Source organism: Canis lupus, chromosome 5 (genome assembly GCF_003254725.2).
Source record: "Canis lupus dingo isolate Sandy chromosome 5, ASM325472v2, whole genome shotgun sequence".
NCBI lineage: Eukaryota > Metazoa > Chordata > Mammalia > Carnivora > Canidae > Canis > Canis lupus.
Genome location: NC_064247.1, coordinates 69811801 through 69836485, shown reverse-complemented (window position 1 = coordinate 69836485; position 24685 = coordinate 69811801). Strand labels below are relative to the sequence as shown.

The window sequence follows — 24685 nt, the reverse complement described above, 5'->3', positions numbered from 1 at the left end:
ATCTGCTTGCTACCTGTTATGGGAACCTACATCTATTGAAGACCCCTAGTCTCTCAGAATATGGCTATATTTGGAAATAGGGCCTTTAAACAAGAAATTAAGGCAAAGTGAGGTCCTATAAGCACCCCTCTCCAATTTGACTGGTATCCTTATAAGAAGAGGAGACTGGGACTCAGACATACATGAAGGGAAGATTATGTGAAGACATAGGGAAAAGATCTACAATCCAAGGAGAGGAGCCTGGAAGAGAGCCTTCCCTCATAGTCCTCAGAGAGAACCAACCCCACCAACATCTTGATCTTGAACTTCTAGGCTCCAGAATTGTGAGAAAATAAATTTATGTTGTTTATGTCATCTGGTACTTCGCTATGATGGCAAAGAATATACTACTGAATGACCTTGAACAAGTTATTTCACCTTTCCGGGCCTCAACTTCTCCATCTATAAAATGAATATAATATTTGCTCATTTCACAGAGTTCTGGAGAGGACCTAATGAAATAGCACATACAAATATGATAGGTGTTGAACAAATGATTGCTATGATTTACAGTTTTCCTTGAGATTGCACCATTTACTCATTGTTTATTCTTCAAATATTATTGAATGCCTATCACGTGCCAGATTCTATTCTTGTGGCTGGGGTTACAGCTGCAGAAGATAAAGATGAAAATATCTCTGGCCTCCTGGAGCTTTGCATTCCAATGGTTACTGGATAGGGGAATGGGAGAGTGAGAAACAGTGAACAACCTAAGTACGATATGTGGTGTACAAGAAGAGGATGGATGCAGTGAGAAAGTAAAAGCAAGGAAATGGACCAGGAGTACTGAAGTGTGAGTGGTCAGGAATTTAAAATAGTATGGTTGTAGAGGCCTTCTTGAGAAGGGGAAATTTGGCAAAGACAGGAAGTAGACGAGGGAATAAGCCAGGCAGATGTGGGAAAAGAGTGTTCTGCAAAGAGAGAATAGCATGTGCCAAGGTCTGGGGAACTTTCAGGTACTTATAACCCATAGATCCCTGATTTAGTTGGCCTGGAGGATGTGGCTGTGCACTTAAAAATTATATTTTATTTATTTATTTATTTATTTATTTATTTATTTATTTATTTATTTAAGAGAGAGAGCAAGAGAGCACGAGTGCACATGAGTGGGGGAAGAGCAGAGGGAGAGGGAGAAGCAGACTCCCTGCTGAGCAGGGCCTGATCTGGGCCATGATCCTAGGACCTGAGATAATGACCTGAGCTGAAGGCAGACACTTCACCGACTGAGCCACCCAGGCGTTTGGGTGTTGTGCGTTTTGGTAGGTGTATGATCAACACTTTTTTTTATTGTATGTGTTAACCCACATGGTCATTATCAAGGTGGTACTGCTACCTGTAATAGGAGGAGAGGTTTAGGGATCCTGTCTTCTTGTTTGTTGGGGAGGAGATCAAAGGAGGGGAGGAACAGCTCAGGTAGACCTTGGTAGTCAGTGACCCTCCTCTGTGAGGCATGCTACTCCTACAGTTGGGTGGGTAAATAGCATCTCTCAGAGCTGAGAAACAAAAGAACAGAGTCCATGTGACCTGGGGAACTATAACAGAGATGGGATTTGCATTTTTTAAAAAAGATGTATTTATTTATTTGAGAGAGAGATCTCACATGCACAGGAGCTCATAGCTGGGAGGAGGAGCAGAGAGAGAGGGAAAGAATCTCAAGCAGACTCCCCTCTGACTGTGAGGCTGACCCTGAGATCAGGACCCTGAAATCTTGACCTGAGTCAAAACCAAGAGTCCCCTCTTGACCAATTGCATCACCCAGGTGCCCCAGGAAAGTTTGCATTTTCAAAGAAAGAAGAGAGTCTCTAAAAGTTTGTAAGCTCCATAAGCTCAGTGTAAGCTTGAGTCCTCTTGAGGAAATTGCAGCCTCATGTACAAACTATAAATCATAGAGAAGTATGAAGTAAAAGAGAATAAAAGTCACCCCCAGGTGCTGGCCCAAGTAGATGTTTAATAAGTGTTAAATTGTGGAAAGAGTGACTGTTGAATGGGAATTGTAAACATGAAAGAAAGAATACTATTACCATGATTTTTCTGGCTATTTTTCCTAATCTGTTATATTTTTTAAAAAGTTTTTATTTCATATTTCATATCCTGACTTTTTAATCTTAAAAATAAAAGAAGCACTTCTTTTTGTTCTTATAAACTTTCCATAAGTATTGCAGCATTGTATTTCATTGAATGAATGTATCGTAATTTATTGAAGCATCCATCCAATATTAGCATGCTATTGTTGTTCCTCATATTATATATAAGACTGTATTAAACATCTGTGTATAGTGTTTTTCTTCTTATTATTTCTTTCCTCTTCCAACATTCTTGGGATGATTTTCCTGGAATCAATTTCTAGAGGTAGAGGAGAATTACTTTAGGAAAGGGTACAATTTCCTCAGGGCTGTCAAAACCAATGTGAATCATCTTTATTTTATTCTCTATTGGATCGCTTATTTCTCTCAGTTTTGTTTCCCTTGTAAATTGGAAAAGCTTTCTTTCCATCTTTATCCAAGATGCTACTAAACATGTCGAGCAGAACAGGTTCAAGGATATGATTTACTCCATTTTGAAAGTTCTTTAAGTTTGAGATCTCCAATTCTATAAATTGTAATACTCTCTTCCTTCATGTTAATTTAAAATTTGGTCCAATTAACTTGCTTAAAGGGAGTTGCCTGAGAATAGCCTTTGATGTATAAGTGTGCAGCGTATGTTTTCCTAGTAGTGAGAATTTCTAAGCCTGATGTATTTAAAGATAGATTTTAAAAAAGCATTTAGCACTGGTATCAGATTTATTTAGTTTTAATTGTTTTATGTGAGTTGAATTGGTATGACTAGATTTGTGATGTTCTTTGCAAAATTCATTCCTTTTTTAGCAGGGCACATTTCACAAGATAATCTTGAAATGGCTAGACGTCCTTATCTTTTTAAATGGTTTTTAACTCCTATTAGCTATAATGGGATTTCCACAAATAAATTGCTGCATTTTGTTGAAAGATACTAGAACCCAGCCGACCCTCCCCCAAGCATCGGAGATTTTGAGCCACACTCACACACATACCATTTTTCTTTCTACAATGCAGCGCAATTTTAAAACCCAGTTAAAGAGCAGGAACATATTTACTAGACAACGATGTGATTCTGGTTTTTGAAGGCTGACAATGTGCTTCCATCAGTGCATTTGGCTGACTGGGAAAAACAATTCTTTAAAAGCTCCCAATAAATGACATAAATAAACCAGTGAGGAGCCAGGGGCCTGCTCAGACTCTGCCGAATTATATGTCCCTGTGACAAACTGTTGTTTGAGGACAATGACAAACATTTCAGACCATCCATAGAAATCACTGGGGGGACTTTTGTTTCTCTCTAATAGCCCCTGAAGCCTTTATGGCTAATAGTGTGTATAATGAGTATGGTTTCCAGCCCCTAAGAGGAGAGGCTGGTTGCTTTACTATGGGCAGGGAAGGCCTCTGAAGGTTTGTCCAGCAGTGGTGAAATTTGGTCTTTTGTAAGGAGGCACACAACCTCCTCAGCTGGGGAAGCTGGGAAGAGAGGGAGAAAAAGTGAGGATCATAAGGCAAGAGGCCAATCTAATCCTTAAATCTGGAGCCCAAGTCAGAATTGGGTGTCAGGTTATATAGTCCTCAAATCTGGAGCCCAAGTCAGAATCAGGTGTTTAGTTTATTCAGAGCATCACAACCAGAGAATGGAGGGCAAGTCCAGGGCAGGGATGCTAACCCAGGTAAAAGTAGCTTGGTAGATGCTGATGACATACTCTGACATCTAGGAGGCGCACTAGTCACCTTCTCTTCCTTGTTTCCCCTGGGGATCTCTATGCCACAGAAGGTCTGGCTGAGATTCCAGATCTCCTTCCATTTTAACAAACTCCTTAGATGATTCTGTGGCACATTTGAGCTAGATAGCCACTGCTTGGGTTTGGGCCTGCCTAGAAGTGGGAAGGTGGTATTTATTCCCATGTCTGCATGGATCTCTGTAGTAGGAATTGGGAGGCCAGAATCCTAGTGCCAGATTCCAATTTTTTTTATAACATTTTTCTTTTCTTTTTTTTTAAGATTTTATTTATTTCTTCATAGAGATGCAGAGAGAGAGAGAGTAGCAGAGACACAGGTAGAGGGAGAAGCAGGCTCCATGCAGAGAGCCTGAGGTGGGACTCGATCCCGGGTCTCCAGGATCACGCCCCGGAATGCAGGCGGTGCTAAACTGCTGTGCCACCGGAGCTGCCCCAGATTCCAATTTTTGTTTGTGAAACTCCGACATGCATGCCACTGTTCCAAGTCTTCGTCTATTTATTTGTGAAATCAAGGGATGGGCTAGTGGCTTTCAACCCTGGTTGCACATTGTAATCATCAGGGAAGCTTTGAAAAAAATGGAAAAGCTGGGGTATCCTCCCATCTCCATGAATTGGAACATTTATCTGCTGGTGGAAACTGGGCATCTATAGATTGTTTATTCCAGCCCTGAGTCCCAGAGGAGTAAAGGCATTTGGCCAAATTCTTCCTACATATTTATTTATACAGATGGGCTTGAACTGAGGCCTTCTCTGTCCTGGAAGAACTCATCATTATCATCATCATCATTCTAATAAAAATAATAATAATAAAAGATGAATCAGCAGTGCAGGTGCCAAAGTCAAGTTGGGAGCCTGAGATCTGGGCTTCCAGTAGAGAGAGGTACAGAGGATTGGAACACTATCCTGTTGGTTTGGTTACATAGGATTGGGACCTCAGCATTGGTGCTAGAAGGCACAAAGAAAGTTGTGGTTGGGTGGGACAGGACCTAAGGGAATTTAACTCTTAGGTTAAATTCTAGGACAGACACTCAGGTAGTAACAACAACTCAAATCACAATGTCCTAGAAATTAAAGAGGATTCAGTCCTCTTCAGGGTTCGTGACCATCCGAAGTGGTGTCTAAGTAGAGGTCTCACAGTGAACCAGCAGGAGTCTTGAGGTTGAATCCCGATAATTCCTGCATCAAGATCTTTCTGGTTTTGCCAGCTGGGGTTAAGGCCAAGGTCTAGGCCGAGAAAGTAGAGGGTCTTAACCAAGGAAACTGGGATTCAGGAAAAGACTTCTAGAGACCTCTAGAGCTGAGCTTCTTAAAGCAGATCAGCAGCATCAGCATCACCTGGCTAATCATTATAAATGCAAATTCTACTGAATCAGAAGCTCTGGAGGTGGAGCCTGCAATGTGTGATATAAAGCGCCTTCTAGGTGATTCTGATATATACTGAAGGCTGAGACCCCCAGGTATAGAGTTTAAATAAGGAGGAAAGGCAAAGCTAGTGAGGCTGGGGAGGGTCTTTGGGGGGAACATACGATATAATGGGCCTGTTATACCTAGTCATTGACTCAGAGACACAGGAGAAAACTTGCCCAATCTCCTTGTTAGATATGGGCCTCTTGCTCTGATAAGGGTTATCAGGGCTCACAGCTGACCAGAGCTGGGCATATCAGAAACTAGAAGAGGTAGAGGAGGAGATGCCAATGCCCACAGATGCACCTGGAGATATTCAGGTGGCACCTCCTCCTTCAGAACTAAGTGAGAAAAAAAATAAAATTAAAAACAAAAAGAACTAAGTGAGAACAGTGTGCTCACCACAGCATCTGCCTCCCTCTCTGAGTCCTGCCAGGTTCAAGTGAGAATAAAGTCAAATATTTTCAAAAGGTTCTGTGTCCAGGCATATTCAGATGATACTCCTGCCACACTGATAACATCTTCATTACAGTCAATAAAAATGATGCACAGCAGACTGTGGAGTTATTCAACACATAGTTTTCAAAGATCTCTTTTACTGCCTCTGTAAAACCAGAGATTCCTTTCGCTGAGAGGGCAGCAATCATACATTTACAGTGATTTGGTAGAAATAAATGAGGCACACATTGTGTCAGGCATGGTGGGTCCACCACTCATATGGATTATTTTGCTGCTTAGAAAGACTCATAATTGAACAGGCTTAAGATAGGCACAACCTTATTTCTCTGAACACCACATGGAAGAAACTTTGAATGCTTTTTTCTAATATGATTGGGTTGACTAATTTTATGTGTCAATATTATGGGGCTAAAGATACCCAGAAAACTTCTAAAACATTATTTCTGGGTATGTCTGTGAGAGTGTTTCTAAAAGAGATTAGCATTTGAATCAGTAGACTAAGTAATGAAGATCACCCTTACAATGTGGATGGGCATCATCCAATCAGTTGAAGGCTTGAATAAAACAAAAAGATGGAGAAAGGGTGAATTAACTCTCTCTCTTTGAGCTGAGACATTCATCTTTTTCTGCCTTAGGACATTGGTGCTCCTGGCTCTTTGGACATTTGAACTCAGACTGGAACTTATACCATGGTCCTCCAATTATCAGGCCTTTGGACTCAGACTTAAGTATACCACTGATTTTCCTGGTTCTCCAGCTTTCAGATGGCAGATCATGGGACTTCTCAGCCTCCATGACCATGTGAGCCAGTTTATAATTAATCTCTTATATTTACATCTATGTATATCTTATTGGTTCTGTTTCTCTGAAGAACCCCAATACAATGATAGATATGTTTGAAGTACTAATGTCTGAGAAGTAGCTATTGGCATTGAAAGCCCACATTAAGGAGATCTAGTCCAAACTGACCACTTGAGAAGGAAATGAGCAATTCCTAAGTTCCCTGTGGTTTTTTGATACCCAAGGGGGCTGTCTCTAATTAGAAACCACACCTTTGTCTTTGATTCCAGAAGATGGAGATATGGTGTATTGGCTTCAGCCAGGATGTTATTAAAGTCTTTGTTTCATTTGAGTGTAAATAGATATTGTCTAGATCTTTGTGGCTTGATGGAACCTTACTTTCTTTAACTCACCTTGGCATGGTGTACAGAGCCTGACTTTCTTGTATATTTTTGGCGGGAACTAGATATGTCAAAACAGTCTCCACTCTGGAACTGAATTTCCTGCATTCAGGAAATGCTAATGTAGATATATCCACTTGCTTGCAGTGAGGATACTCCAGAACCCCAGTCTCTGCAGATGCCTGGAATTATTTTGTAACTTTCTATTATGAAAATGTTCAAATACAGACAGAAAATGACAAAATAGTACAATGAAGCCCCATGTAACCATCACCCAGCTTCAACAGTCCTCAAAAGAAGTGTTTTATTTCTACCCCACCCACTTCTCTCTACCTCTCTCACACTGACTGGTTTATTTTGAAGCAAATCTCAGCTATCATCTCATTTCATCCACATATATGTCAGTATGTGTTTTTAAAAGACAAGAACCCTTAAAAAAAGCACAATCACAGTATCATTATCACATGTAAAAAACATGAGAGTATCTGCTTATTAGCATCAAATATCCAGTCAGTGTTCACTTCCCCGATTGCATTATAAATGGTGTTTTTATTCTTGGGTTTGTTTGAATCAGGATCCAAACAATTCTATCTGTTACACTTGGTTGATACAGTCTAAGAAGGCAACTTGAAATCATTCCTCATACTTAGCATGCTTTGTCTTCTATTTGGGTTCAGAGTCCTAAATAAATGCTTGAGGGGCCAAGGCCATCATATCATCCCTCCAAAGCCCAGTGATTGGCCCAGCAAGCATATCATCTGCCAAATTCTGGCAGCAGAGGCCAGAGGGGCAGGTGGTAGAAAATAAGATGAGTATTGCCAGGATCCCAGCCTGAGCCTAAGCTGTGTTCATCCTAAAATTTGGACATGCATTTGGCACTGGCAGGGAAAGGCCACCATGGAGTCTACTTGATGGGAAAGATGAAAGAATTGCTCCAAAGAATAGGTTATTCTAGAGGGATTGGCTACCATCTGGCCCAATGCCAATGATCCCACTTATCTCCTGGAAGTATATGGTATGACCCAGTTCACATCCTGGAAGCATGCAGTGTGATGGCTCTGGGTTTGAAGGCTGGTGAAGGACAGAGCCTATTAGGTCCTTTCCTCACTCAAGGTCAGAGGCTCACTAAAATCCCCCTATGACTTTGAGAATTCAAGTTGCTAGCACCAGGAAATCAAGACAAAGTAGTTGATGAATTTGATTAAAATCCATGGTCTATGAGTGGGGTATCATTGTTTTGGCATCTCTCTCCCCTTTGAAGGAAGATAAGGGAGAGCACACATATTTATCCTTCCATACATTTACCACCACCACCACCACCCACCCCCACCAGCCACCTTTCTGTTTTCTCTACATTGTGGTTCTTCTTGTTCAGCAGACAAGTTATTTCCATGTGGCTAGGGACAATGGCTGTTGGTAGCCATTATTCAAATCAACACAGAGGGGATTTCTCTCATCCATCATCAGTATGTCAGTTCTAGTGAGGAAATACAACTGGCCTTTCTTGAATCCCATGCCCTCAGTCACTGTGTTCAGTAAAACAGGATACTCCAGTAGGTAAGCTCATGTCAGGCATTTGCCATGTGAACAGAGGAAGAGGAGAAAAAGAGGAATATGTAAGGCAGGAAAAACAAATTAAAAAAAAAAACCAGAGTATCTATCACACTCTATTCCACACTTCTTCGTCCCTCCCAATGACGAGTAGAACTCCAAGTTAAAGCCTCCAAGATTGATGAAAAGGCAATATGGATAAGTATTACTCCTACTTTTCAAATTTTGAACTTTATTGTTTAGCTTATTCAATTTTATTTAGTGTGACTACCTTATTTCCCACCATATTGATTTATTTATTGAGCCTCTCTCTAATAGAACGGAAGCAGGAGGTAGAGAAAAGACTATAGTTAACTGATGGAAAAATAGTTATATCCATAAAATCAGCCAATACCAGACTCTTTTCTTTATCCTTAGCTTCACAAGCCATCCCCAAGTCAAAGTAAGTATCACTTTGCCTCCCTCTCCTGTGCACCAACTCACATATCTCTATGCAGGACTTGAACCAGTGTGATCAAGACAGAGAGGAGTGAGGAGGTGGGACAGTGGGATGGGGGTGTGAATGAAGCAGTAGGCAGAGAAATCAGAATCTGAGAAAGCAGACTTCTGGTTCTCCTGTGTACAGGTATACACACCTGTACACACAAGCACATGCACATGCATTCCCTGACGAATGCTTTGCTAAAAAAAAAAAAATTCTGAAGTTGAGGTAGTTTTATGACAACTGATACAATCATGAACACCATCCCTTGCTCCAAAAAACTTATAAGGGGATAAACTAGCATTTGGTCAGTAATCTCTGAGAAACTTTAAAAACAAAATAAGACTGTTCTCAACTTTCTTTATTTATTTATGATAGTCACACACACAGAGAGAGAGAGGCAGAGACACAGGCAGAGGAAGAAGCAGGCTCCATGCACCGGGAGCCCGACATGGGATTCGATCCCGGGTCTCCAGGATCGTGCCCTGGGCCAAAGGCAGGCGCTAAACCGCTGCACCACCCAGGGATCCCTCTCAACCTTCTTTAAAAGTTTTTCTAAATCTAAAGAAATCAGCCCAGTTGTTAACCAATGGGCAGTATATTGGTTCATATTGGATGTAATAATAATCTTAGTGTTTGAAATATTTGTGTTCATTTTATAGAATATTTGTCTAATGTTAATTATCCAAAGAAGTTTATGATTGATCTTTTCTTCTACAACATATTTGTTATAGCTATAACTTTTCTGATGCTCATCATTGGTCAGGAAACCTTACCCTTTACAAAAATGTTTCCAAGAGAAAAAGAGTGTTTTTGTGCAATGATCTTGTTTAAAAACAACTTACGGGAGCATTCTGTAGCAAACAATTGGGAATTGCTGGTACTCTTCTTTAGATTCTAATATAAACATGGTCAAAAAGTCTGGGCATGAGTTAGAAACAACTGAATATTAAAAATGCAAATGGAACAGCTGAACTCAAGGGAAATGCTTCATAGGCAGACAAAAGTACCATCAAAATGCTGTAGTGGTGTTATGAAATTTTAATTCATGATCAAGAAATTTTCTCACAAGTCCCAATACTTCTTTCCAATATATCTTTCAAATTATAGTGGGACCCAGTGGATAACTTTTTAAATATCCCTTAAATTGCAAGTAGATGAACATTTGGCCCAAATACTTTAAAATTCTTACTGTGGCTAAGCTTGGGGATTCAGTAGGAAGAGTTATATCAGCATAGACCAGCCCTGCCTCTTGTATCTTACATCTTCTAGCAACCAGAATGTGTTTCAGGCACGCACTCTGGAGTTATGTTTAACAATCCCGAGACATCATCTCTATTCAGCCTCACAACCTCCGGTGGAGATGAAGGGAATATTAAATAATCCAAAGGGCCTGCCGTGAAATCCTGCAGCTCCTGGGTAAAGCTTAGCATTAGGGTGACTGTTTCTTTTTTTTAAATGGTATGTTTGCATTTTGTTTCAGAAATAATATGCTTTAGGCTCTTAAAATGAGCATTACTGGGTGATCAAGGCCAGGTGCAACCTTGAGTATTAGTGGAGTGTTCAAAGAAACTATGGTTTAACTTTGTGAAAAGTAAGTTCCATTGGTCTTATGCTGAAAAAAATTTGCTCAGGTGTGACTGAACTTGCAAGACCTCAGGCAAATCATCCACACTTTACAGTGGTGTGGAAAGAAAGTGGGAATAAGTGGAAAGCAAATGTTTTGAGGTTAGCAAAGGACTTGAGGTATTTGTGTGACTAGAGGTCTGTTCATGGTTGTCTCAGTCTTCTATGGCTGTGTAACGAATGACCGCAAATGTAGCAACTTAAACAACTCCCATTCATTAGCCCATGGTTCTGTAGGTTGGATGTCCACCTAAGTTCTTTGCTTAGGGCTGCACCAGACTGGTATCAAGGTGTTGGCTGGGCTGAATTCTAACCTGGAGGCTCTAAGGATTAATCCACTTCCAGTCTCCTTCTTGTTGTTGTTGGCAGAATTCAGTTCCTTGTGGTTTTACAACTGAGGTTCCCATGTCCTTGCTACTGTCTGGGTTGCTCTCAGGATGCCCACATTCCTGGCCACGTGCGCCCCTCCATCTTCAAGTTAGCAATGGCATGTCAAATTCTTCTTGGGTTTTGAGGCTGTGACCTCCTCTGAGGCTGACGTCTAGACCCAGATTTAAAGGGCTTCTGTGATTAGGTCAGGCTCACCCAGATAGTCTCACTATCTTAAAGTTAACTGGTTTGGGATGTACTCATAGCTGAAAAATCTGTATATAATGTAAATAAACATTAAAAACATAAACATGGCAGTGATGTCTCCTCAAATTCACAGTCCCAGAGATTAGACAGGGCATATATACCAGGGGACAGGAAACTTGAAGGACATCTTAGACTCTGCCTACCACCATGGTGTTTGTCCAGATCCTCACCCTGAAACTACAGGCACGGCCTCTTAGAAGACTGAGCTTCTGATGAGTCTGTTAGAAGGAGAGGAACACAGGAATGATGCTTCAAGGGGGATTACCTAGAAACCACATGTGCCATCTACCAGGTCTGCTTACTAATGCAGCAGGCAGTTCATCAGATCCTTCATAACACCTCAAAGAATAACATGAACTATCTAGAAACCATAATGAGTGAACATATAGATCTAGCTAGAGATGCAGGAAAGATTCTGACTTCCTCTTCTTGCCACTGCTGGGAATCCATGAAAATTGGGAAAAGATGTAATCTAGTTGGATACAGTTTTGTGGGTACCACTTGGTCAGTTATCTATCAGACCCAGGTCAGGCCCACTCACCTCTCAGCAGGGCACCTTGTGCACAGTCATGAGCAGTGTCCCCGTGTAGACTACATATCCAGTCCAAGTGGGACTGGGCCAGTCTGGGCAGTAAACACAGTGTTTTGTTGAATCTAGTGGGAGAGAGAAATACATTCACTGGCAGTTCACACAGCAAAGTGCAAAGGGCAGAGGGAGGGGTTTCTTACCTCAGTACCAGTGACATTGGAGTCAGACATTCCTTTGTGGGAGGGGCTGTCCTGTGCATTGTAGGATGTTAGCAACACCTCTGGTCTCAGTAACATGTGTCCTAAATTGTGACAACCAAGGACATGATCAAATATCCCTTTACAGGAAAAATCATTCTTTGTTGAGAATGGCCATAGATGTCTAAATTCTATAACATAGAAGGAATGAAGAATTTGGAAAATCCCTCTAATATCCCATGGAGACTTTCTATCTTTTAGGACTGGGAGTGAGAAATGTAAATATTGGGAAAACCATAAGCATTTATGTGACTATAAGGTAAAATGTATGAGAGAAAGAGACAGAGAGACAGGGAGAGACAGAGACAGAGACAGAGACAAGAGAGAGTGATCTGAGTGATCTCTTTGCTGAAGCTCTGATCAAGTGGCACCTGAAGACTGGATATCAGTAGTCAGTGCTATCCCTGAACTTTTAAATTACATGAGCCAATATATTTCTTTTTATCTTAAGCTAATTTATGCCATTATGTTGGCTTTCTGTCACTTATCACCTAAAGAGTCCTAATTGATATGAGAGGCATTGCAGAGAGAGTACAAAGGATTGATGATTAGGACACACCAGGGCCTTGTCGTATCATTCATGCATGGGAGAAATGAGACTAGGGAGACAGACTGGTTGGGGTCTGGTGGTCAAAGGGCCTCGTATGCCAGTCTGAGAGATTGGAACTTTGTTCTCTACCTGCCACAGAAAGTTGGTATAATAAAGCCATTCAGCACTTCTGAAATGCTGAGCTTGACTTTTGTAGCCAGAAGTGTATTGGAAAACACCCCTACACACATTGTCTTAGATGTCTCACTTCCATTGTAGTAAAACAATGGAACTGATATTAGGAATGAAAATCCATAAACATCAAGAATATGGATCCATGACCCATAAAGCTGATTTATAAAGAAAAATTTGCCAAGAAAACTTGATTGGTTTTATTGATAGAATGGCTAAATTAGAAGATGAAAGGATCACTGTAGAAGTCATAGATCTTACTTCAGTAATGCAGCTGATACATTATTTCACAAAATTTTGCTTGACAAATTAATTCAAATTGGGTTGGCGGAGGAGCTGTCTGCACTGATTGAAGACTCATAAAGCTAAGGTAATGACAAACAGCCATGGAGAAGCTGCTGTGAGCCGCCTGATGTGCTACTGGAAGGGTGATCTGGTTCTGGCTTCACTGAATCTCTTAATTCCTTATTGAGAGGAAGGGACTGATAAATGCAGAGCAGTCAGCCTTAGCTGACTGGGTCACTTACTGGACGGGCTGGGGAGGTTAATGGAATTGAGGAGTGACATAGAGCAGGAATTGCACAGACTGAGTCTACTCAGGTTGAAGACGCATAGGAATATCAGCAAACTGAGCTCACAGTGGGGCTGCAAAACAAACTAGGAACCTTCACTAGAGTGGTCAGAGAGTGGACCATGATTATAATGATAATTATTTCTCTGCATCAGGGGAGCCATATGTCCTGTTATAAAAGCACAAATCCAAATGCCTATAATAGGGCCAGGTGGAGAGGTGGCAGAAAGAATGCATGACCCACACAGCAATGAAAATAAATGTAATTTGTCAACCTCAGCAAATCTCCCAACCATCATGTTGAGTAAAGTTAGCTAGACCCAAAAGAAAGGCATTTGGTAAGAGTTCATGTCCATATAGCTCTCCAAACTATGTACTTAGGGATACATACATACATGGTAAAAATAAAATGAAAAATAAGAAAATTATTATCATAAAGGTCAGCATGGTGGTGACCCTAGAGAGAGGTTGAGGCTGTGATTGGAAGGACGCACAAGTCTTCTAGCAGTCTTGTGCTCCATTCCTTGATTTGGTTACATAGATGTTGGCTTTATAACTACTCTTTAAACTGTGATGTATTTTATGCACCTTCCTGAATATATAACATATACCACATTGAAAAAAAGAAAGAAAAAAAGAGTCCAGGACCCTTCCAAAGGCAGCAGCCACAGTGGACTGTTGCCATGTGAGAATGGGGCCAATGTTGTCAGATCAAACTTTTCAAAGAAGTAAGATGTATGGATTTTTAAAGAATGTGAAATAAACTTGTAACTAATCCCAAAATTATTTAGACACCATGTAAGCCAACAACATGGCCAGATAAAATAGGTCCAAAGGCTAGATTGAGCCCATGACTGTAAGTTTATAACTTCTGTCCCAATTCAAGGGATGGAGAGAAGGAGAACATTTTTTGCCTGGCTGTACTTAGCAACGTTCTTTGCACTGTCTTTTATCTGAGGAAACTATGGCTAATTGCTAAGGAGTTCATGGGTCTAACTAAGCATTTCTCAAACATTTCAACCATTATTACCACAATTATTCTGCTTTAGCCAACACTCAGAAAGTTTAAGCATTTTTCCCAGTATTATACAGCTGGTAAGTGAGAGGGCAGATATTTGAACCTAGGCTGATTCGACTGCACAGCCTGTGTCTTCCACTGACATTTCAGGGTCTATGAGTAGGCAGCAAGTCTGGTGCCTCTTTTTCTGGTCCTCTGTTCTGGCAGACATCATTAATCTATCAGTGCTCTTTCCTGCTGAGCTGAGACCAAAGTGTGGGTCCAAGTATGTTTCACCCAGCATTCCAGGAGCCCACTCATAATTGATTGGAATTGGCAACTTAGATGAAATGCATTTTATTCTACTGACATCATGAACTACTCCCCCTTTGGTTCAGGGTCAGGATGGACAGTTCCTACATGGTGTTGTTAGAGCAAAGAATGCCAGCTACACACTGGGTCTCCAGTAGAGAACTGGTCAACCTGTCTAATCTCACTAGCCTAGATTATTATTTCTGCTGTTGATGTTGGCTCCATTGCATCTGTCTGCTCCATAACCAAGATGCTGGTGGAAGCCCTCCAGAGCTTGACATGTCCTCAGTGCAGAGAAACCACCTTGAAAGCTGTTCCTCTCATTGTACCTTGAAAGAACAGCTTTATCAAAGGTGACTAAATGGGGTGTTAAATGATCTTTAGAAAAAAGGAAGGACAATGATGTACATGACATCAGGAGGTTAATGTGGAAAAGAGAAAGGTGATGATGATCCATCTATCTCCTATATTCTTGCTAGGAAGGAATCCAGCCAGAGGGGCCACTGGAGGAAACTGTAGACCGCTGGGTCCTGATGAGGCCTGAGGGAGCACATGGCCCACCTCCCTTACTTTCCAGGTGAGGGCCAGGGGTGTGAAGTGATTCATCTGAGGAGCAAGGATGCTCCTTCATACCCTGGCCACTCTCACCATGATAAGAACAAAATGTAGTGCAGTAGTTGAGAGAGTCAGCCTTGACTTTATATCCTGACTCTGTTATATTATAGCTATGTGACCTTGGGCAAGTTTCTTAACCTCTCATTTAAAGATGTCAATAGCAGGACATATTTTATAGAGTTGTAAGGATTATAGGAAGAAATGTAGGTAAAAGTGTGTATGTCTAATGCTTGGCATAAAGCAAGGACTCAAAATCTATATATGTTTTAATATATACATGTATATACATTTATATATTTATATAAAATCCTCATATCTAATATTGTGGCAAGTAATATGCTGTTAAGACCTATACTTCTAAGGGCTTCAATAGTTAAAATTGACTCTTATTTTATGAGGTTGGATTTATATGGCCATTTCATTTATGGCATGTGATCTTAGAAGGACAGCACTGTATCTTTTATAAGGAAATATTGCTTAAGTGTTGCTGTGAGAGGTAACGCATCCGAATAGGCCCCTTGGCCCTGTGTTGGCATCATTTTCTAAGACATAATGTTTCTTGGTACCAGAGTGGCAAATATAATTGATGGTTTCCTGATCCTATCTTAATAATAGTTGAAAGTTGTTTGAAATCAGGTCTTTATAGACAAAAGAAAAGTTCACTTAGAACAAAACATATACTATTCAAAGAAGTAAATGAACTATGTCCTGATAACCTTCTGGGGTCCTTCTTGGACCACCATGGCCATATTGGTCATTGGTTAGATGGAACCTGGGCTGGTTAAGGATAGGGTAGTTAGGTACTTACCTGCTGGGAGGAGCTAAGTATCCAAGGATGGAGTCACGATCTAGAGCTGGGCAGGCTATTTGAGTGAAGGTCAAGCAGAGGACAATAAGCCAGCTGTGAGGCTGTGGGAAGAGACAGGGATACCAGGGCAGGCACAGGTTAGAGAGCTTCCCATGGCCTGTGGTATCATCATCCAAGTTGTCACTTCATGGTGGTTGTTGCTGGTCTTTCCCAGGAGGAAAGCATGTATGTTTGGGAGTAGAAGTGGGAAGTCAGAGAAGGAAAGCTGCTGTTAAGGGAATGGAGTCAGTTCAGGCAACAAAGATGGGCAAATAGATGGATATATAGCTAACAAATATATATTTTTGAGGCATACAATAGGTAAGTAAAAGATAATGCAAGAGATGATAATAGGTAAGTGATAGATAAGAGACAACATGTGATAGATAGATAGACGGGTAATAGATATATGGTAATAGAGAGAAGCTAAATGGATTTAATAGAGTGATAGATGGTATATTAATGTTATTTTGTTGCTGTAACAAATTACCACAAATTTAATGGCTTAAAACAACATTTTTTTTTTTTTTTTTTTTTAGTAGAGAGGGAGAAAGAGGATGAGGAACAAGGGGAGGGGTGGAGAGAGAGAGAGAATCTTAAGGAAACTCCATGCCAAACATGGAGCCTGACACGGGGCTCCATCCCAGGACCCCGAAGTCATTGCCTGAAACAAAATTGAGTCGGAAACCTAAGTGACGGAGCCACCCAGGTGCCCCAATAACAGATTTTTATCTCATAGTTCTATAGGTCAGAAATCCAGTCAGCTAGGTTGGTTTCTCTGATCTCAGTTTCATGTGTCCAAGGTCAAGGCATTGACCAAGGTGTTGTCCCTTGATGGAGGTTCTGGGAATGAACCCCCTTCCAAGCTCATTCAGGTTGTTGCCAAATTCAGTTCCTCCTGGTTGTAAGAACTGAGGTTCCCAGTGAGCAAGAGTAGATCAAGTCTCTCTTACTCTTGGGATCTCTCATGCTTTCTCATCTGTCTCATATCTTCTATTTCCTCTTCTGCTTTTAAGGTCCATGTGGTTATGTTGGGCCCACCAGTAAGATCCAGAATGATCTCCCTATTTTAAAGGCAGCTGATTAGAACCTTAATTACATCTGCAAATTCCCTTTACAGCAGTACCTGCGCTTGTGTTTTATTCAATAATTAAGTGATAGGAATCTTGGAGGATATCTTTAGGATTTTGCCCATGACAGATGGATACATGGATAAATGGATACTTAGATAGGTAAGCTATTAATAGATAATACAAATGGATGGATAGTGTACTAGATAATGGAGAGGTAGATATGTGGATGGATAGATAGATAGCATTGATAAGTCCGGTATAAATCAGTTCATGGATGTTATATATGTTTTATATGTTCCCAATGCTGCCATGAGTAGAGTTTTTGCATAGAGTTCTTATCTAGGAATGAGCATGATGATGCTATCAAGGTCTGGACCTGACAGTTCTGTTTTACATGGTTCTGTATTTCTTTCTTTTGGTTCTGTGTTTCTGACTCAGTTGTATGGTCACCGCTTACCACATCATATCCTGGTCTTGTGACATTTTATAATTAGAGCTGATATCAGAGTCGGATAGATTTTTTACTTTTTGTAAGTAATTGGCCCATTTTCCACCCCTGTTGTTTATTCTTAACCAACTCCAAAACATTTATTGAGCAAATACTGTGCCAGGCATTGTGAGACATACTAGTGATACAATGTGTAAGGCAGTTCTCACAAAGCCTACATCTAGTGGGAGAAACCACGAAGCAAACTGGCAATACTGATCTCAGGCAACAAGTACTGTGAGAAGGAGAAATACAAGGTGAAACTCATCAGATGGGCACATAGCCTAGACTTTGGGAGTCTGGGAAACTGTAGAAAAAGCAACATCTAATCTGAAACCCCAAGAATGCGTAAAGATTAGTCATATAAAGGAAGCGGCTGCCTTGAACACCAGAATCTCATCAACTCTAATTCAGTTGCGCTGGTTATTTCTGTTCCTAATTGCTACTGCACATATCTGTGCATACACTGCACATTTAGGATGTGTTGGTACTTTCAAATGCAAATGTGTTCTGCAAAAATGTCCTCTGCTTGTACAACTCAGCAAAAGTTCTCTGTGACTTTGGTGGTGTTATGGGCTTTGTAGATTTTATTTGTAATTTAATTTTATTTTTTGCTTTAAGTAGGGAAAGGATTCAGTGTTTGTCAGACTAGGGGCTGCTTAGATGATTCTTCTCCATTACCAAGAGGGTTTGGGCTCCGTCTGTCATTGTTGTATTCCTCAAGTACAGAGGTTGTTGTTAAAGCTCTACTTGTGGAAAAAAAACATTGAGGCAACAGAGGTTCTTGTTTAGATCTTTTCTCTTCCCTAAATATGGGGTTGCACTAAGGGGGGTGGGCAGAGCTAAAGGTACTAGCAAATAAAGTACTAGGGATTCAAGCTCTCATTCCTTCTCTTTTTGTCCATCAAACTCTAGTTACTGATCACTTCCTACCTGACTACAGCTCCCCAGTAAGAATTCTAGTGTGTCCAGGGGAAAGTGGGTCCTGAGAAAGGAGATGGGATGATTAGAAATCATATTTTCCTCAGATGCTGTGTGATGTGATGTATGATATAGGTTCTTGGAATTAGCAGTGTGTGAATTTGCATAAGCCACTCACCTCTATTGCACCTCCATACCCTCTTTCTTTCTTTCTTTCTTTCTTTCTTTCTTTCTTTCTTTCTTTCTTTCTTTCTTTCTTTCTTCTTTCTTTCTTTCTTTCTTTCTTTCTTTTTCCTTTCTTTCTTTTCTTCTTTCTTTCTCTTTCTTTCTTTCTTTCTTTCTTTCTTTCTTTCTTTCTTTCTTTCTTTCTTTTCTTTTCTTTTTAAAGATTTTATTTATTCATGAGAGACACAGAGAGAGGTAGAGACATAGGCAGAGGGAGAAGTAGGCTCCCTGTGGGGAGCCCCATGTGGGACTCAATCGCAGGACTCTGAGATTATGACCTGAGCTGAAGTCAGATGCTCAACCACTGAGCCACCCAAGTGCCCCTCTTTTTCTTTTTTAAAAATATTTTATTTATTTATCTATCTATCTATCTATCTATTTATTTATTTATTTAAGAAAGAGAGAGAACATGAGTGGGGGGTGGGGGAGGAGCAGAAAGGGAGGAAAGGGAGAGAAAGAGAATCTCAAGCAGACTTGGCACTGAGTATGGAGCCCAACGTGGGCTTGATCCCAGGACCCTGGGATCATGACTTGAGCCAAAATCCAGAGTCAAAGGCTCAAATGCCTGAGTCACCCAGGTGCCCCTCCATATCCTAATTTTTAACTCAAGGGAGAAAGTTTACATAATATAAAGGTGTGGAATGTTGTTCTGGTTGAGAGCATTGGTTTTCTAGTACTTGAATCACAGCTTTGTCCCTTACTAACTGTGTTACCCCAGGCATGTTACATAACCTTGTGAACCTCAGTTTCCTCATTTATAAAATGGAGGCGACATACCTTCTGGCACTCAGAGAAACAATGCACATCAAGTAATTAGTCTAGTGCTTACTAAAAACCTTACAGTTTTAATTACTGTCAAATGTTTTACGTGGTTCTGATTCCCTAATATAACCACTTGCTTAAAAAAAATCATGATTTGATTTATTGACCATGAAGAAATGGTGAGCTATGGAAAAATGTGAAGCATAAAGAGATGTTAAGAGAAGTTAATAATAAGCAAATGTGAGAATGTATTTTAGAGGTTTCATTTCTGATCTTATTAACCCAAGCTGAAAATTAAAGTTAGATATGGATGTAGCATTATTTAATTTTGACAGTGAATTTTAAAATGGGGAGGCATTTAAAAGGCATACTTTCAAATCATTTTTGCAACAGAGTTTAGACCATCAAAATTCTGCCTATGTGTGCTTTTGTAAAAAATATATTTATAGATAGATAAGCTTTATTCCAATGTCTGCATAAATATGAGTTGATGTTGAACAATAAAAAGTTTCTACAGAGGGCTACCATTTCTTTATTAGACAATAGAACTTGGTTTTGTCCTTCAGTTTGTCTCTGAATTCAGTTGATTGACACTTCATTATTAGCAATCCACTCTCATTAATCATTTCACCACACACAGAATCTAAAGTCTTTGGGCGGAGCTTTCATTTCTCACCTGTGTGTGTTTTTATATCAGTGATGAAATATTGATAATTTTATAACAAAGGCTAACAAAGGGATGCCTGAGCGGCTCAGCAGTTGAGCACCTGCCTTTGGCCCCCAGCATGATCCTGGAGTCCTGGGATCGAGTCCCACGTCGCGTTCCCTGCATGGAGCCTGCTTCTCTTTCTGCCTATGTCTCTGCCTCTCTCTCTCTTTCTCTCTCTGTGTCCCTCATGAATAAATAAATAAATTATTTAAAAAAATAATAAAATGTGTCTGTAGAAAGTGATTACATATTTTGGCAGTGATGTAAAAGGTGGCAATTTTTGAGGAGGAGGCAAGATGGAGGGAAAGCTTAGTTTTTAGGAAGGCGCCATCTCACACATCTTAATATTTGACAGAGAGACTGTAAAGAGATGAAAGATAAACTGGAAATAGAGTTGATGGAGGAGTGGAAGGGAGAACCAGTTAGATGGTGGTGTTAGCCTTGGAGAGAATTAAGAGGCTTTTTTTCTTTGAAACAAAAGTAAAGAAAATAAGATGATATAAATGTACAGAAGGAGGAAATTGGGGAATGGATCTCCCATTCTTTGGGATGAGAATTTGGATGTGATTGGCCAAAAATTGGAAAAGAGGAATCAAGTTTGTTAGTCATTGAAATGAAAAAATGTGGGAAACTAGAGATGATGAATAGAGTCTTACATTTGTTCTTCCAACTATTATTTATTATTTATGTTATGCTGGGAGCTAGAGATACAGGCGTGAATAAAACAGAGGGCCCCTGATCTCATGGAGCTTGTTAAAGGAAGCTGGTATATTTAGCCTGGAAATGAAAAGACCTAGAAAGAATACCAAAGATATATCCAAATGTTTGAAGGGTTACCAAGCATGTGTTGGGAAGAAGACCTGCCTGTCCTATGTGTTAGCAAAACACAAATTTAAGACCAGTAGGTAGAATTTATAGGAAACAAAATCTTGACTCAAAATAAGGGAGGAATGGATGCCTTTGGAGGGAGGTAGTTCCCTGTCATTTTGAAGATAAACAGAGAACAGGTAGCCATTGGCCATGATTAATAGGGATGGTTCGGGCATTGGAAGGCAAGTTGTGCAGTCAATGAGCTTTTAAGACACCTTACAACTCTGTGAGTCTGTGAATCACTGGGTGTCATCACACAATGTCACTTTCAGAAATTATTGCATAAATTGTCATCCTGCCCAAACTGTTGTCAGTGTACACTTACTTTATTTTAAGGCATGGGAGGAAACCCTGAAGAAGGTACAAGTCTATTTCCTTTAAAGTAACTACTCTTCTATTTTCTTGTGATTAAGACATTTATTTAAAACCAGTCTTGCTAGTAAAAAGGCATATAATCACTGGTTCTCTTCAGCCTCTGTCATGACAGATTAGCATTAATAATTTAGAGAACAGCAGCATTAAAAGTAATTACAAACTGTCAGAAAGATACAAGAAATATGACATAGTTCATAGCTTCTTTTCAGACCTCAAATATTATTTGAGAGGAAAAATAATTACATTTTCCTGCTCATTTCCTAATACAAATAACTTAGGAAATCTCATAATTCTTGAAATTTGCAATTAATTCATTGAAAAACTAATGTCAGTTTGAAAAAAAGGCCTCTTTGGTCACAAATTTCCACTGTGGAAAGATTCCTTAGGGCACATTCCCAATTGCCTTGTCAAATCTCATTTTAAATGCATTAGCATAGCAACATGAATAAATCAACTAGCATTTAAAAATATAAATTGTCTAAACTTCCTTTAATTGTGCATGCATTTAGCTCTTTCTTCTTTGTCTAAATACTATAGTCTCTTGATTTAGGGACGTTGCCCTACAAATTTATCTAACAGATCAGAATCCAATAAGATTCTTTCCCATGAACTTTTGTCCAACACAAGCATATTTGTCCTATGTGTGTCTGATCCAGTGCTGCTTCTCATAGGAAAAATGAGAAAGGTGTCAGTATTCATTTCTTAATAAAATTTGTTTAAGGCTTCTCCCATACTTCTTCTTTCTGTAATCCTTTTTTGTTGCATGTACTTTTACCCTGAAAAGAAAAAAGACAGTGGGCATTGTCACCTATACTTCTTTATTATTTTAGACAAAGAAGGGGTTTTGAGGTATCATTCACTTAGAACCCAGACACTAATGTACCATATGTAAAATTCACAATCCATGCTGTTGAACAAATGTGTTAGATACATATCTTGTGATAGTCATGTCATTTTATATTTTGTTGTTTTGTAAAAACAGAAAACTCTTAGAAAAATTGTTGTTCAGATTTCAGTGGAACAGTTTGACCTCAAGAACAGATTGCATGTGGCCAACAGATCTAAACAGATTGGAATGGGCTGTTGGATTGATATCCAGGATCTTTTTACCCTAAGAGTGCCTGGCATATTGCAATATACAGAATGACAGGAGCTGGCCAAGGATGTGGCTTGGAAAAAAAGAAAGGGAGGGAGAAAAGAAGGAAGAATGTTGCTGCATTCTTAATATTTGTTGGCCCTAAAAAGTCACCATATTATATGGCATATTCTTTAGGTAGAAAGGTCGTATGAGTTAGTTTTACATGCTATCATGTGAAATGCTGGTTTATATTAGTTATATTTGTATTGAATGATTAGAATCTTAATTAATCTTAATCTTAATTGGATTAACATTGTTCTGAAAAAGAGAGCTAATTTGACTGGTCAGTAATTATCATAGCATACACAGCCACTCTTGCTCTTTCTCTTTCTCTTTGGCTCCTCTGTGATAACCTGTCCTCTTTGGGAAGGTTACTTTTCATATATGGTTTATAATGACATGAATGCATTAGATTATTTGGGGTTAAGTATTTATACTGCATCCTTTTAATAAAAAGTCTTAAGTTGACATAGATGTATATGTTGTGAGATAAAAATCATGTTATGTTCTCTTAACAACTGATACAACACAGCTCCAGATAAGGAAAGCCTTTTAAAATACTTTTTAATATTTATTTATGATGCAGTAATTTCATATCCACCATAGAACAATTAGGATAAAGAAAACCACATGATCACAAGGAAGAAAATAAAAATTTACTATCCAGGGGATCCCTGGGTGACTCAGCGGTTTGGTGCCTGCCTTTGGCCCAGGGCGCGATCCTGGAGTCCTAGGATCGAGTCCCGAGTAGGGCTCCTGGCATGGAGCCTGCTTCTCCCTCTGCCTGTGTCTCTGCCTCTCTCTCTCTCTCTGTCTATCATGAATAAAATTTTTTTTTAAATTTACTATCCAGTAGTAATAACTATTATCAAGTTGATGTTTGTCTTTCCAAATTTTTTTTCATGCCTTTGTATCTTTTAAAACAATAAATCATGTTGTACATGCTCTTTGGGACCAACCTTACTCTTTCAACAATATATAATGGATGTCTTTTTTTATTGACAAATATGCAGATTTATCTCTGTTTCTGAGGACTTCAGAGTATTTACTGTGTGGCTTAATTTAAGCCATTTTGAAAAGATTTTATTTATTTATTCATAAGAGACAGAGAGAGAGAGAGAGAGAGAGGCAGAGACACAGGCAGAGGGAGAACAGGCTCCATGCAGGGAGCCCGATGTGGGACTCGATCCTGGGACCCCAGGATCATGCCCTGGGCTAAAGGCAGGCGCTAAACCACTGAGCCACCCAGGGATCCCCCAATTTAAGCCATTTTTGATTTCAGCATGCCCTATCATTGAAAATTCAGATAATTTCTACTTTGTTGCCATTAAAGAATTCTGCAATGGACATCTTTATAGTTCTCCCCGTTTTCTTCTCTGCATTCTTTTAAGACACTCTCAAACATGGTCTCCAAGCATCCTTCAGGTCTTTCAGGGAATAGCTGCCATCCCAGATAAAAATGGGTCAAATCCAAATCTTAGTGCTGTGCGGGCAGGGTCCAACCAACAGAAAAAGTGAACCAAACAGATGAAGCCATGGGCCAAGAAGAGTCTTCAGGACATTTTACTGTTTTTACTGAGCATCTTCTCTTTCTGTTAATTCTGTATTAATAATGGTGGCCATCTACATAATCTTTTTCCTAGGAAAGTGGTGGACTTTGTTAGCCATAGTTATTGGAGTTGGAAGTTGCATTTACCGTGAAGGGCAGTTAGCCGTGTTTAAAAAAAAAACTCCAAAACTCTTCTTATATGTATGTATGTATGTATGTATATATGTATGTATCTATCTATCTCTCTATCACCTATTAATCTATCAATCATCTATTTATCTGTCAATTGGTATGTCTTTCTAGCTGAAATTTGGAAATAAAGCCCAAAGATCCTAGCATGTCCTTTTTTTTTTCCTGGTGCACAATTTTATTTTACTTTTTTCAGCTTCATTGAGATACGATTGACAAAATTGTAAGATATTTAAAGTGTACACTGTGATGATTTGATACTTGCATATCCTTCCAATGTCACGTTAGAGTCCTGAGTAACAAGCCCACCTAAAGGTTATTTGACCAATTAGGGCAGAGGCCGGCAAACATTTTCTACTAAA

General features: G+C 39.7%; 1 protein-coding gene across 22 annotated transcripts in view; it reads left to right on the top strand.

The window, feature by feature from the left end:
- The window catches only part of CDH13 (cadherin 13), a 1387059-nt gene that overhangs the window by 179951 nt on the left and 1182423 nt on the right, over positions 1-24685 (top strand). For all 22 annotated transcript variants that reach the window (XM_049110659.1, XM_049110644.1, XM_049110650.1 and 19 more), the window contains one exon: positions 6337-6502. In XM_049110659.1, the coding sequence (XP_048966616.1) occupies positions 6337-6502 (166 nt within the window). The remainder of the gene's footprint in view (positions 1-6336; positions 6503-24685) is intronic.